Source organism: Phascolarctos cinereus, unplaced genomic scaffold, assembly GCF_003287225.1.
Source record: "Phascolarctos cinereus isolate Bilbo 61053 unplaced genomic scaffold, phaCin_HiC Scaffold_4;HRSCAF=312, whole genome shotgun sequence".
Taxonomy (NCBI): Eukaryota; Metazoa; Chordata; class Mammalia; order Diprotodontia; family Phascolarctidae; genus Phascolarctos; species Phascolarctos cinereus.
In genome coordinates this window covers 92,661,840-92,676,779 of record NW_027555847.1, presented here as the reverse complement: position 1 = coordinate 92,676,779, position 14,940 = coordinate 92,661,840, and the positions used below count along the sequence as shown (strand labels likewise).

Here is a 14,940-nt window from a genome sequence, read left to right as displayed (position 1 = left end):
AGAATGAACCATTTCTGTAACAATAACAATGGTAATAGTAGCTCCCATGTCACTCGAGATTTGATATTGACATCCTCTTTCTTCTTCATTAATTCTGTGACATGGGTAATAGAAGGATCATTGTCCCCAATTTATAGGTGAGGTTCAGGAAGGTCAGTTAGTTGCTTTTTAGCCTCAAAGTGAAGGTTGGTTGGCCTCCTAGAAGAGAAAGTGAAAAGGCTGGAGGACCAGAGGATCAGAGCTTTAGAGCTGGAAGGGACTTTAGGGGTCACCTAGTCTAATCTCCTCATTTTATATATAGAGAAACTGAGGCCCAAAGAGGTTAAGTGATCAGCACACATCCAAACAGGGATTGAGTAGCAGAACAGGGAATAAAAGTTATATCCAGATAAGAAGAAAGATTGATCTACTGGGGGAAATGATGGCTAGCATTCCAGAATAAAAAAAATTCACTGGTTTTGGATCGTCTATGCATTGCGTGGATGATGGAAAGGAGACTGCATATTCTATCTTATTTGCCTTTCAATAAACTGCCACCTAAGTCCCTGCCCTTATGCTCATCAAGTTCAGCATCACTGAAGTTGTTTGCATCAGGTTGATGAAGCTGCCATTAAGTCCTGAGCTGTTGAAGGCTGGGCCAGCAGGGCAGAAGCATGGCTAATTTCCCACCAATTTGGAAAGGTTTCAAGGACAGGCTTGGGGATAGAGTGTCAGTCTGTTACCTGAGGACCAGCCTAGCTAAGTTTGGGAAGGGTGATCACCACAGGGAGAGATTTATTTTGGTCATAGAAAATGAATAATTGTCTATTGAGATGTACTCTTTTATCCCATGACACTGGCCTCCTGCCTCTGAGAGATCCTCCGTCTCTCAGCTCTGGGCATTTTCTTTGGCTGTCCCCTGGGCTTGGAATGCTTTTCCTCCTCCACCCAGACTACTGATCTCTTTAGTTTCCTTTAAGCCTTCCTCAATCCCTCTTAATTCCAGTGTCTTCCTTCTGTTAATTATTTCCTATTTATCTTGTATATAGCTCATTCTGTATATATTTGTTTGCATTAGATTGTAAGCTCCTTGAGGGCGGGGACTTTCTTTTGTCTCTTTTTGTATCCCCAGCACTTAGCACAGTGCTTGGCACATAGCAGGCACTTAATAAATGTGCATTGATTGAGTGATTGATCGATTGGGAGGTATATTATGGATTCATAGGATTATTAGAGTTGGACGAGACCTTAGAGTTCATCTGGGCTTTGAGACAGGAAGGCCCGGGTTCAGTTTCCATGTTGGATTACTATCTGCATGTTAATCTTTCTGTGACTCAGTTTCTCCATCTATGAAATGAGGAGGTTGGATTAGATCTCCTCTGAGGTCACTTCCAGGATTAACTCTGTGATCCAATGAAGTCCTCTCACTTTATGGATGAAGAAATTGAGGTCTAGAAAATCTGAGTGACTTGCTCATGGTCATACAGGGAATGACTGAGAAATTCTCTGAATTCTGAGAGAGAACTGAGATTCAAAGCGAGGTCCTCTGTTTCTCAATCCAGAGCTCTTCTCACCATGCCACACTATGTTGGCAGAGGAAATGACTCTCCTGATGAAATCCCAGATCTTTGGAAATACTGTGGTATTGAAGTAATTCTATTAATAACAATGATAATAATAGTAACAACTGGAATTCATAAAGCACTTTAGTAACAAAGCACTTAACATCCATTATGTAGATAAATTCGTGGGTCTAAATGTACAAACCACATTCACTCACTGAGGAGAGAAAACAATGGGCCTGAATTAGAATTCAGTTGAGTTTTACATTCTTTTGCTTTTCTGAATTCTCATCTCTCTGCGGTGTCCCACCGGCCCTTGCATCCCCAAATGCCCCAAACTGGGCTTCTTCTGGGATCACAGGACTGGAGAATGTCAGAGCTAGAAGGGACCGAATTGAACCACTGCTTTGCCTTACTCATGATTTCTTTCTTTCTTTTTTTTTTTTTTAAGAAGGGGGAGAGAACTGACTATTATTCCAGGCCTGATTCTGACGAATAAGGGGAAACTTGTTGCCAGAAAAAGAAATTATAGGACCCTCAGGAGGAAGTGACCTCTCCATCTGAGAGTCTGTAATAGATGAGAGGAAAATCAGTCCTACTGTGATGGGAACCTTACATTTTTGGAGTACAGTTTTCAGAGATCAGAGAAAGGGCAGTTAACATCCCAGGGCCCAAAATTCTACAGGGCAAATTCACCTAGGAGACAAGGGGAGCTCTGAAGAATGCCCACACGTGCTTCCAGAGTGTCTACTCTCCCCCGGAATCTACAACCCGCCTAGCAAAGATGGAGATGGGATTGTGGTTTCCTACCAGGCACTATACATACTTTCTCGGTATTTTCCTCGGTCCTGCTCTCAGGCCACACCCCATATCATTCCCTGCTCTGGGCTCCTGGCTCCTTGGTTTTTCCCTGTGTCATTATCCAGTTGGGTTCTGGGCATCGAGGGAGTGGGAAATGGGGGCCTCTCAGATCTTAGTAACTAAGGCTTCGGCGCCTTACCTAAAGTAACCCAGGATCAGCACAGCCACGGTGAGGGAGCCCAGAGAGGTGGAGTAGCCCACAGTGTACATCATTCCCAGGCGATCGAAGACTTCCTGAAGGTCAAACAGAAAAGAGTCAGTGGGAAGAGGATAGCAAGGGCCTCTACCAGTCCATATTTAGGGTCACTGTGGGGAAAGTGTGCTGCCACATCGAGATCAGCATCAAGGAAGGAAAGAGATAAGAGTCTTGTCCTCAGGGAATCTTTTGGCTGAGAAGGGGGAGGCATAAATCCTGCCCTAAGGGGGCCTCTTGTCTAAGGAAGGGGGTAAGGGAACCAATGCAGAGATTGTAGACATATAACAGTATATTTATAACACACATATAGTTATGTATGTAAATATGTGTGTGTATATACATGAATGCATATATTCTTACACATATAATATGTATTGTATATATGCACATGTGTGTATGTGTACACATGCATGTGTGTGTATTTGTATGTGGTATATACATACATACATACACACACATATACACATATAAGATGTTAGATTATCCTTATCAGGAAGGAGATGGGGGTGCAGGCTGGACGCCGAATGGCTTGGGGAGACGAGAGGCAGGAGGAATCAATCAGGAAGAGGTTCCTGGAGGAAAATTTTGAACAGGGCTTTTGTTTTGTGCTCATTTCTTATGTTCCCCTCAGACAAGGGGCTCCCTGAAGGCAATACCCTTATTTGCCCTTTCAGACTGGGGACTAGTGTTTCCCCAATACCTCCAAGAACCAAAGAGCAACTCTAGCAAGGTGGGAGCTGGAGCTGGGGGGTTATCCCCATTCCCTCGCCTGGTTGGGTGCAGTTGCCCCCTCGGAGGCTGGCCCGATGCCTAGAGCTGAGAAGGAAGTGGCTGATGTCACCGGGCCTGGATCCCAGTGCTTCGTCTTGATCTCAGGTTCTGGACCACATGTGAGCCAGGGCTCTCTCCACCTCCCCTGTCCAGTGGTAGCTGAGCAGCCCTTCCTGGAAATCTCGCCACCGGCCAGGCCAGTGCCAACATAAGGGGCTGGGAAAGAGGGAATGGGAGTCTGGCCAGGTAGTACTGGGGCACTGGGGGAAATTTCATCAGGGAAGATGGAGTCTATAAACTAGAAGGCAGAAAGGGCAGATGGGGTAACCCGACTCAGCAGAGACTCTCCATAGGTAGAGTTTCTTAGTTTAGCGTCCTTGATCTGGGGATGGGGATGGCCCCCCTCTGAAGGGGCAGTTTGGAGGGAAGGAAAGACAAACAGATGGACAGAGACAGCCCTCTCTTCTGTCCATACCTTTGCTGAGATTTGCTCCCCTGATTGGAGTGAATGACCCCGCCCCCTCCATCTTCTGTTGAAATCCCTCCCTTCTTTCAACTTAGATGCCTTCTCTTTCATGAAATCTTCCTTGATACAGGTCCCCCTGAAGTCTCCTGTCCATCCCGTCCCACCCCCCTTTGCTGGAGGTGATCTGTCCTCACATCTCCCCCTGGGATTTGCCCAGACCTTTCATTTTCACTTATTTCAGCTTCCTTCTATTAGAGTTTTCCATGTAATTATCCTTCCCCCCTGTTCCCCTTGGAATAGGATCTCTGTCAAGTTTATCTTTCATCTCCCCAGCACCAAGCACAGCACAGCTATATGATAAATGTTTACTGAATTGGCTTGAGGCAGATTCTGAGATGGAAAGATTGAGACAGGGACAGGGAAAGAGAAAGGGGGAGACATATAGGGACAGCAGCAGGGACAGAAAGAGGCAGAGAATGACAGAGACGGAAGATTGATGAAGGGACAGAGAGACAAGGACAGTCAGAGAAAAGGTTATACACCCAAAGAAACAGAAATAAAGTAAGTAAAAAGGAGGGACACCCAGAGGGAGACAGAGATATTAGGCCAAGATAGAGAGGAGAGGCAGATAGAGCTCAAGAAATGTTGAGTTTGGGAGGGGGAAAGTTAGGGATAGAGAGGAGGAGGGGAGGGGCCAAGGGACTGGCAAAGAAAAGCTGGGGAGGTGGGGCAGGCCAGGGCCACGCCAGCGGCTGGTAGCTGTGTGATGCTCATTAAGGACGACGCAGCCTGAATGCTGAGCGGAGGAAAAACCAAGCTGTTGTTGTTGGCTTCTTGCCCTGCCCCAAGCCCTCGGAAATAAATCAGAGGCAGGAGGCCCAACCCCGCCTGCTTGCCTGGCCACCAGGGCCTTCCCGTCAGGGAGAGAAGAGGGGGGCTGAAGCCCAGCCACAGACTGGGAGGAGAGGAATGAATCTGTTGTCCTGGTCCCCAAAGCAGGCCGGGGAGGCCCCTTATCCCCCTCTTCCCTTCCTATTTCATTTCAGTCACTTTTCCCTGGCCTCTCCACAAGGGACATGAAAATCCCCATTGTGTGTTCCTTGGCAGGCCCTGCAGACTGGGGTATCAAGGGGTGTCAGCCATATGGGGTTGGAGTCTACATCCCCTAGGCCTCTTCTATGAGTACAGGTGTTGATTATATTGGCCAGTTATCACCTTGGAAGGCCCTTTGAGCAAGTCCTGCCCCCTACATCTGGCACTTATGGTGGGTTCCAGGCTCAGCTCTGATGTTTACTAGTTCTGTGATCCTTGGTTGGCTGATCAACCTCTGATCTGGGAGGCAGGGATAATCACACTTCTTATCTCACAAAGTCTATTGTAAGGAAGACACTATAAATCTGAAAGTGCTAAAGGAAATGTGAGTTATTGTTAAGGACAGAAAGAGAGGGACAGAAGAAAAATAAAAGGGTAAAGGATTAAGTTTTGGGGTTACCCTGCACACACACACACACACATATATACATACTTATACATACACATATATGTATAGATGTATATCAGTGTATGTATGTATGTGTGTACATATCTATCTTTCTATCTATCTGTCTTTCACCTTCCCAAAGGATTGAACGAGGAAGTGAAGCTCTGGCTAGAACTGGTGGGATTGAGGTCAGACACCAGGAAGAACATTCAGATGCTTATTGGGGAATACCATGAATTATAGTTATCCGTCTTTGCATCTTATCCCCCTACCAGACTGTCAGCTCCATGAAGGCAACAATGTTCTTACCTAAACTTTCTGTCTCCCTCAGTGCCTAGAACAGTGTTTGGCCTCAATGGTTAGAGAATGTGAGGCTAAATGGAGAAGTAAATGGTGGTGGTGGTGGTGAATTCACTCTTTCTGGGAGAGCTTAAAGAATAGGAGAGACTTGACTATGTTCCTAGTACTGGACCCCAGTTCAGTCCACCCCAGCCCATTTGTGGCTGTGCTAGTCACCATGGGAAAACAGAGAAATGATGAGATGGCCACTTGTCAGCCCAGGGAAGGAAAAGTGGAGGAATAAGGCAGGAGCTTAGGGCCAGCTCATGGTCTCTTTAGGGTTCTAGGGGCAGTGCCAAGTCCAAAAGGCAGGGCAGAAACCTTGGCCCAGGAAGTTGGAGCTCTGAGAACTATCTCCCAGGGACCTTGGGAGAAGGTATCACTACCTCTCCTAATGAGTAGATGTGTAGCACATCATCTTTTTCTGATGCAAGGGGATAGAGTTGACCCTTCTCTTTCCCACGATCTCTATGTCATCTCACTTTGGTCTCTGCTTTCCTCTGCTTGGGTGAAGAGAGGGACAGAGCAGCCCCTTGGTTTTCTAGGCAAACTACAATGTCCCCAGGTTTCCGCCTTTATCGAATACTCTGGCCCTTTGTAGGTAGGGCTGGGAGTAGCTTTGAGAGGGATCCTGGGGAGGGTGGGGAGAGGGGGGCAGGGGATTAGAACTAAGTGTCTGGGATACTTTAAACCTCTAAATAGCCTCTCACCCAACTGTCTCCAACTTTTATTTAACTCATTTCCTGTCCAAGAACTTTCAGTAGCTCCCCATTGGAGGATAAATTCCCCCCATCCCTTAGTCCAGCATTTGAAGCCTTTCATAATTTGGCCCCAGTCCTCCCATCCAGTCTTCTTTCTCTGCATCCCTTTACTTGAGCTCAGCTGCTGCTTTCTCTACTTGCCCTATGCATAGGTCAAACTAATTTCTCTCCCTGTATTTTTGATTCCTCCCCCTCCTCCCTGTCCCTACAGGGACCCTTCTAGCCCTGATGTTCAATAAGGCCCCTTCCGAGGGCCCTCCCAGCTCTGACATTCTGGGATTTGTTTATCTTTCTCCAATTACTTTGACCCTCACTGAGTTCCCTCTTTCAAATTCCTTTCTAGCTAGAACCACAAAATTTCCCAGTTGTTCATACATTGTCTTATGTGTTCAATATGCATGAGTTTTAGACTGTAAGTTCTTTGAGGACAGTGCTACATCTCCCCCTTAGGTTAGGGGCTCCATCAGGGTGGATCCTGCATCTCTCCTTCAGATCAGAGGCTCCCTGAGGTCAAGAGCTGCATCTCTCCACTCTGTGAGGGGAGACCTGAGTTCAGGGACTGAGCTGTCCAAATGGACCTTAAGTGACCTTTGGGAAACTTGGTTCATAGTTGGTAAGGGACAGAGGAACAAGACACGGTTGTCAGAACCCTGGAGAAAGCGAGGGGGAAGGGTCAGTGAGGGGCTGGGGAATCCTCCGGATTCTGAGCTAAGTTCCCCACTGGGCATGGAGGGAAGGTGCCCTAGGCTTGGGTCAGAGTGTAGCACAGAGGATGAAGACATAAACACGTACCCGGTCCCGGGTTTCGTTGTTCAGAAACTTGACACACTCGGTGTAATTCGCCCATGTCAGGTTGTTCCCAGGCACCAGCTCCCAGCTGCCATTGCTGTCACAGCGCCGATAGGCTCGGCCTGGCCAAGGAAGGGAGAAGGGACAGGAGGCCCTGTGGGTGAGGAGATGGGCCAGCAGGCAGCTGGGACCATTCCTCCCCATTCCTGGGGAATAGTCTTCCTCCAGAAAGCCTTCCCATATGGTCATTGCCTCCTCAGCTTCCCACTCTCCCCTCCTTGGTGAGACATGAAAGAAGGCAGAGTATGTCCTGCCCAGTAATTCTGAGGGGGTTCCAGAAACTGCCTTAGTTATGGGGACGGGTAAGCTGGGAAGGACAATGAGGAAAGGCTGAAGACTGAATTAAGGTGAGAGAGGATACAGGAAAGAGAACGGGAGGGGCTGAGGATGAGAAGGAAGAGGGCAGAGGGAAAAATGCCATGAAGAGAGAGGAGAGAATCAGAAGGACTCAGAAAAAATAAAAGGCAAAGAGAAGCAGCAGAAGGGAGGGAAGAGACAATGAAGAGAGAACTGAAAAGAGAGGAAAGGTGAGAGGAGAAAAGCTGCAGAAGAAAGGACAGAAGGATGAGATAAGAGGAAAGAAGACAGAAGGGAGAGGTAAGGAGAATATGAGAAAGGAAAGAGGAATGACATGTGGAAAGAAGATTGAAGGGAGAAGATGGGGGAGAAGAAAGAGAAGATAGAGGAGGGAGGATTAAGAAGAAAAAGGAGAGAGAGAAGAGAGAACAGAGAAAATAGGAAAGGGAAAGAACAGAGTGAGGGAAAGAGGGGAGAGAAGGGAGAAAGAAAGATGAGAGGGAAGGGAAAGGCAGAAAAGTCACTGAAGAAACCAGGTCCCAGATATAGTCATTCTGTGCCCGTGGACAAGGGAGGGTTTCACACCTAGACCTCTGAAGCTCCCTTCTGGCAGAGGTGAAAGCTGGTAGCAGGGCTGAGGTGGGTGTACCTTTGTGGTTGAAGTCGTAGATGTAGTCAGGGCAGGGCACGGCCACCACCTTGCCTGGCACTCCAGCAGGCCAGCACAGAATGTTGTCCCACTCAGGTAGGCAGAAGCCATCTGTGGGGGCATAGATACTATTGGAGACCCACGTGGCCAGACACATGGACCAACGTCCAGAGGCATTCCAGTGAGGGAAGAGAGCTGGTTGCAGGCCAGGCCCAAAGTCAAATGGCGTAGTTTGCTCTTCAGCCCTCCTTACCCTCTACCCACTGCTCACCCGTGGCTTGACTCAGAATCTCAGAATGTCAGAGCTGGAAGAGACCTAAGGACATACTATCAGAGTTGCAATGGATCTTAGAACATAGAATGCCATGGCTGAAAGGGTCCTCAGAACAGAACAAGAGACTGTTAGGGCAGGAAGGGACCTTAAAACATAGTGTATAGATTGTCAGAGGCAGAAAGGACCTTAGAACAATAATAGCTAATGCTTTAAGGTTTGCAAAGTGATTTACAGATATTTTATCCTCACAACAACCCTGGGAGGTAGATGCTTTTATTATCCCTATTTTATAGATGAGGAAACTGAGACACAGAGAGTAACTTGCCCAAGGTCACACAGTGAGTAAGAAGCTAGGTTTGAACTCAGGTCTTCTTGAATTCAAGAACAATGCTCTATTCACTGTGCCACCTAGCTGCCTCCTAAGAGCAAAGGCTGTCAGGATTATAAGGGGCATTATGAGCACCTAGAACCCAGACTGCTGAAAGGGACCTGAGAACCTAGAATTTTAGAGTAGAAAGGAGCCTCAGGGATTATGAAGTTCAACCCTCTCATCTTACAGATCAGGAAACTGAGGTTCACAGAGATGTGAAGTGATTTGCAAGCTCACATAGCTAGTTTTTTGTAGATCTGGAGTAGAATCCAGATCTGACTTTCAGCCGAGGGCTCTTTTCCCCAATAGAAATACCCCTCTCCCCCAACTCATCTAGGGTCCCCAATGATAGTTCCTCAGATCCAGGCCTTCCTTCCTCTTCCACCCTGCCTTGGCCATTCTTCCATCCCTTGCCAGCCTAGCTCACAGGGAGCTACCATGAAAAACAAGACCATACTAGAAATTAATGTGTACTTGTGTTGATAGCCGAGAATTGCTTCAAGTGAGTGAGACTTTCTTCTCGAGGGCCCCTGTGTAGCTAGAATAAGGACTCCTATTTCTAATAGCACGTTAAGGACTTATAACGTGTTCTTTCACCACCACTCAGTAAGGCAGGGAGGTCAAATATTAGAATTCCCATTTTATAGATGGTGAAATTGATACCCTGAGAAAGTAATATACTCAGGGTCCCACTGCCAATAAGTAGTAATGCCACAATTCCAGTCAAAATCTCCTTGTTTTAGATCATCTGGCTGCTCTGCCTCTACAGGAAGTGACATGGCCTGGGGTTCAGAAGTCTTGGGTTCCAGTCTAGGCTCTGCTGTTTGCTGTATAGCCTTGGGTAAGTCCTTTACCCTCTCCGAGACTCCCCAGTTTCTATCATTTAGTAATGAAGGCCTTCACAAGGAAGTTGTTGGGATAGAATGAAGCATCTGTAATTAGACATTGCTATTTTTTTTTCATAGAGGACCCTAGAGAGGGAGATGCCTTAACCCAAAAGAAGGAAACACTAATGGTAGACACTCAGGCAGTAGACCAGGCTGACAGGAGAGATTTCGTGGGTGCAGAGGCCTCCCTGGAGAATTTCCCACTACCCAGAGTAGATAGCTGCCTCCCTCCCTGTAGTCAAGGCTGATTGGGTTACACAGCTGCTATGTGACCCCAGGTGGCTCATGAACTCACCATCTTGCTTGCTCCATTTCCACTGGGGGGAGTCCTCCCACCCCAGGAAATGCCTCTGACCCCTCTCCTAGCCTTTTCCAATAATCCCCTCTCCTTCCCACCACAGGATACTAACCGCTGGATTGTTCCCCACCCCACCCCCACTCCCCAACCTGGAAAGAGGCCTTCACAGCCGGCCCCCATGAAAAGGAACTCTGTCCTAGGCCTGGTGCATCCTCTTGGCCACATCCCTTCCCAAGGCTCCCCCCAACTCCTGTTTCCCAAATACCTCACCCCACAATACCCCCTTGTCTCTTTGACACCCCCCCTGCTGGGGGGAGTGTGTGAGGGATCCTGTGGCCTGGGGAGGGGGCCAGGAGGATGGGAAGCCACCCCAGGTAACCACTGCTCCACAGATGTGGCTGCAGCTGGAATCTAGCTCCAAAAGGCCACTGGGCACCAAATGACCTTGAGTTCTGCTTTCTCTACACGTCATCTCTCCCTCACCTGTCTGTCTTGCTCTTTGCCTTTCCTCTTTGCCTTTTTTCCTCTCTTTTTCACTCTTTTTTCTTTCCTTCCTTCCTTCCCTCCCTCCTTTCTTTCTTCTTTCTTTTCTCCCCCATTTCTTGCTCTCTTACCTGTTTTTTCTCATTTTCTCTCTCTCCCTTACACCTCTTTTCCTTAGCCTCTTTCTCCTCATTTCTTTATACAGACCTCTTTTTCTTTCTCCTCTCTGCCTTTTTCTCCCACATCTCTTGCTTTCCTCACTTTTTCTTCAATTCCAGATCTGCATTTTTTTAGGGTTCCTGGCTATGATCTACCCCTTCTCCTAGCCTATTTTCTTTGGATTGTGGATAGGAGGGAGGGAACTGCCTTGGCTGGGAACAGGGCTTCCTCAGCCCTTTCCCACTCTCCTCCCCCTGGAACTATGTCCCTTTTCTGGGCCTTTTCTCTTTCCCAACCTGGGCCAAAATTTTCCCAGCTGTCCTTCTAGGTCCCAGTGCTGCTCCTCTCCCTCTTTCTAACTTGAGATCTCTTCCAGGGAGGCTTTCAGGATTAATCGCATGAGGAGTGGCCTCTTCCAGCTTCTGAAGGCTGGCTCTCTCTTCCCCTTCTCCACTCCCAAATGTCCAGATCCTTGAAATGTATTTAAAATCAATGCTTCCACTGAATATTTGTGTTTCTATCTTAACCAGACAAATCTGTTTGTCTGGTCTATAAGCTGTTCCCTGCCCCCCAAATAGTCTGGGGACCAAATCTGTGCCCCCTGCTCTGTCAGGTTACTCAGACTGAATCCTGGCTCCAACACTATGTGACCTTGAACAAGGTATTGTCCATCTTTGGGGCTCAGTTTTCCCATCTATAAAATGATTGGGTTGGAGTCAGTGAGTTCCAAGGTCTCGTACATCTCTAACAATCTACAGATTTATGAAGCTTTCCCACCCTTTGACCTCTCTGCTTTCTTGACTCTTCTCCATCCTTCCTATTCCAGTTCAAGGATCATCTCCTCCAGGAAGTCTTCCCTGCAGACTTCTTGGAGTCCCCATTCCTATCCCTTCTTATCCCATGGAGCCTGATTGCTTCCAACAATGCCTTACGCCTCCTTTACTTTGCTTATTCACCTATTTTAAGCAAACCCAGGAAAATACTAAGTGATCAGTCTTGGGATTTTGGATCTGTGAGGGACCTCAAAAGATCACGTACTCCCAACCCACCATTTTACAAAGGGGGAAATGAAGGTCCAACAGAGGGAAGTAAGCTGCCCAAAGTCACAGAGCGAGGCCGTGGCTGAACTGTTACTAAAAGCGAAGTGTTCCAGCTCAGTCCTTAGCTCTCTCTCCTATCCCATATTGTCTTATATCTTTGCTTCCTCTTATCACAGGTCAGGTTACAATTAGATATGCAGAGAAGTTAATAAAGAGGCGAGGTGGCAGAAAGGGAAGAGTCAGGAACTGGGTGCCCCAGTGGGAAGCCTTTCTGAGCCCTCCTTGCCCACCTGCCCTGGGGAGACAGTGGCTTATGGGGATGGTACCTACCCTGGCGCCGGCTCCCGTCAGAAACTTCCCCAGCCTCCTCTGCCTGGGAATAAAGCTTTTCTGCAGGTTTCTCCTTCTTTGCCTTTCCAGACCTTGACATCCAGTCTTTGGCTGATTCAGCAAGTTCTGGCAGATAAACAAGGGGGTGCGTGCATGTGATTATTCTGCACAAAGGCTCTAACTGGCCTCTTTGTCTCCCCTCACCCCAAACTCTACTGGGCCCCCCCATCTGATTGATATGAGACTACCTTCCCAAAGGCAGGGGGTTGAACAAAATGACCCCATAGCACGTCAGAGAAGTGTTAGACCCCACTGAGTGTGGGTCTACTGATGGGGTGGGGTGGGAGTCAGTAAGCATTATGGCTGTAGAAAGGCTTCCGATTAGTTGCAAGGGGGTAGGGATGGATTGAGAAGCAAAAGTAAACCGAGGCAATGATGAAGTCAACCAAACTCCTGTGTCAGTTAAAGAGCTAAAATCTGTGTCCTTAAAAAAATGTTTAGATCACTTGAACATACAATTGATCATTTAATTAAACCGAGTAAAGGGAATGAGGGCAAGGTTAAGGAGAAAAGTGAAGTTAGAGGTTGCACGTCTGTCATCAAAGATCAAGGGAGCTTGAGTAGAGATGAAATCCATAATAGGGCAAAGAGGATTCCAGGGATGGGCTCTAGGCACAGAACTGAAGAGTGGAGGTATTCCGTGAGCTCCTCCCTCCTTCCCAGATGCCAGACCATCGATTAAGAGGGCATGGAGATGGGGAGGAGGCAGATCTGTTTCAGGCCTCAGCCCAACTCCTGCTCCCCTCTCAACTAAGTATTGCTCTTAGGGGATTGGCCCTCTACCTGCTGGGAAAGAGGCTCCTTATCTGAGACTTCTGCTCCCAGGCGCGGGGTAGGGAGGTCCTGTACATGGGGATGTCTGAGGATCTCCTTCCCCACCCTCTGCATGGAAGATTCCCAGCTTCTATCCTGGCTGGAAAGGACTTCCTCACATCTGACTCAAATCCCTCTCACTACAGCGTCAAGGCTGCTTCCTCTTGCTGGGCCTCCAATATCTGGAAACCATTGGGATGGCTGGGATGCTGTTGGATTGGCTAGGCCCTGGCCACAAAGGGGAGGGGGAGAGAGAGAGGGAGCAGGAGAGGAGAAAGGAGAAGGGAAGAGAAAGGGGGAAAGGGAGGGAAGGAGAGAGAGACTGAGAGAGGAGGAGGGAGGATGTGGAGGAGAGAGAGAAAGAGAGAGAGAGAGAGAGAGAGAGAGAGAGAGAGAGAGAGAGAGAGAGAGAGAGAGAGAGAGAGAGAGAGAGAGAGAGAGAGAGGGGCACACAGGGAGAGTCTGTCTAGACTGGTGTGTAGTATTTTTAAGCTGCTATTATTGTTCCTTCCCTTTTGCCTTGAGCCAGGTGGGGAACACATTAAAAGGAGGGGGGTGTTTCAGGGAATCCCTGAGTAGTTTCTGCTGGGGGAGGGACAACGGAGAGTTGAGGAGGACGTTTGGGAAAGGAAGGCGATGGGCAAAAAGTCTGGCAGTGGGCAGGCTGACTGGGGCAGGAATGAGAGGGGGAGGGTCTTTGGATGGAAACTGTGTTTGTAGAAGAGCTGAGGAAACTGGAGTGGGTAGGGGAGGAGGAAAATGGGGGGAGGAGTGTGAGAGGTAAGAAAGAGACAGAAACAGAAACAGATAGACAAAAACAAATAGCAAGGAACAGAGACACAGAGACACGCATAGACAGAGAGAAAGAGAAGGGTCCAGAGGGGATCTGTCTGTGTGTAGGGCTTGTGTGTATAGGGATGCATATGGTTGTGGGTTTGTGTGTTCAGTCCAGATGATGGTCCACAGCTGAGAAATCAAGGTGGAAGGGGGGAAAGTCAAGGCTCCATCCCTGACTGACAAGTTATCCTGCCCCAGGCCGAGTCCTAGCCCTGGTCACAGACAGAGCCCTGACTCCAGCCCCAGGCTGAGTCCTGACCTCTGTCAAAGACGAAGCACTGACTGACAGTCCCTCCTTCGCCATCAGACTTCTCCCCCTTTAGATTCTCAGAGCTGGACCTCTTTCTCAGAGAACTCCCTTTCTCTCACAACTCAACTTACACATCCCTCCCTTATATATAGGATACTCAGTGGAGGTGGGGGAGAGGAGGGAAGGGAGAAGGAGAGGTAGGTATGCACCAAACCTAGGTCTGGGGGAGCCCAGCCCAGCCCAGCTGTGTGACATGAGCTTCATCTCAGGACTATCTTTAATCTAGCTAAGCCACCTACAGCAGAACAGGTCATAGGCCCTAGTCTAGGAAAGGGGAATCCTTGTCTTGACCCTACTCTCTCAAGTTAGGGGTGCCCTGAAGGCAGAGGCTGGGGCCATCTCCCCCCAGGCCAGGGGGCTCCGCCTCAGACCCAGGATTCACTACCGGCAGAGGCTGTGTTCCCCTGGCGCTGCCCCCCCCCCCGACCAGGGGGCTCCCACTCAGACCCAGGATTCACTGCTGGCAGAGGCTGTATTCCCCTCAGACCAGCGGCTCCCAGAGGACAAGGGGCGTGTCTCCCTCTCTGCCCAGGGGCTCCCTGTGCGTTCCAAAAAACTGAAGGAATGATTAACACTTGGCTTGGCAGCTTCTTCTCTTCTCAAAAAAGAAAACCCTAGAGCTTGAATGACCCATGTGCCTCCTTGATAATGGAAAGTGGACTCTTGCTGTGGAAGTCCCTCGCTTCAGGTGACAGGGACATTGACCTTTCTCCCTTCTTGTCATATTGGGTACTATGGATTTCCTCACTGCCCCATCACCTTCTAATACCCCCTCCCCAACCAGTCCCTGGGGGGCTGGGAACGGAAGGGAGGAAATAGCTGTGTCTGTCTTCTGTTTGGTGGCCTGGACACCACTAATAATATTAGAG

At 48.5% G+C, this 14,940-nt stretch overlaps 1 protein-coding gene across 8 annotated transcripts in view; it reads right to left on the bottom strand.

Moving 5' to 3' along the window:
- PTH1R (parathyroid hormone 1 receptor) overlaps positions 1 to 14,940 on the bottom strand; it is a 71,432-nt gene that overhangs the window by 14,064 nt on the left and 42,428 nt on the right. For 6 of the 8 annotated variants that reach the window (XM_078152442.1, XM_078152443.1, XM_020999099.2 and 3 more), the window contains 4 exons: positions 12,052 to 12,177; positions 8,211 to 8,321; positions 7,208 to 7,326; positions 2,542 to 2,636 (listed from right to left, as the gene is read on the bottom strand). In XM_078152442.1, coding sequence (XP_078008568.1) covers positions 2,542 to 2,636; positions 7,208 to 7,326; positions 8,211 to 8,321; positions 12,052 to 12,177 — 451 coding nt within the window. The remainder of the gene's footprint in view (positions 1 to 2,541; positions 2,637 to 7,207; positions 7,327 to 8,210; positions 8,322 to 12,051; positions 12,178 to 14,940) is intronic. The other 2 variants (XM_020999103.2, XM_020999102.2) reach the window with 1 other exon arrangement.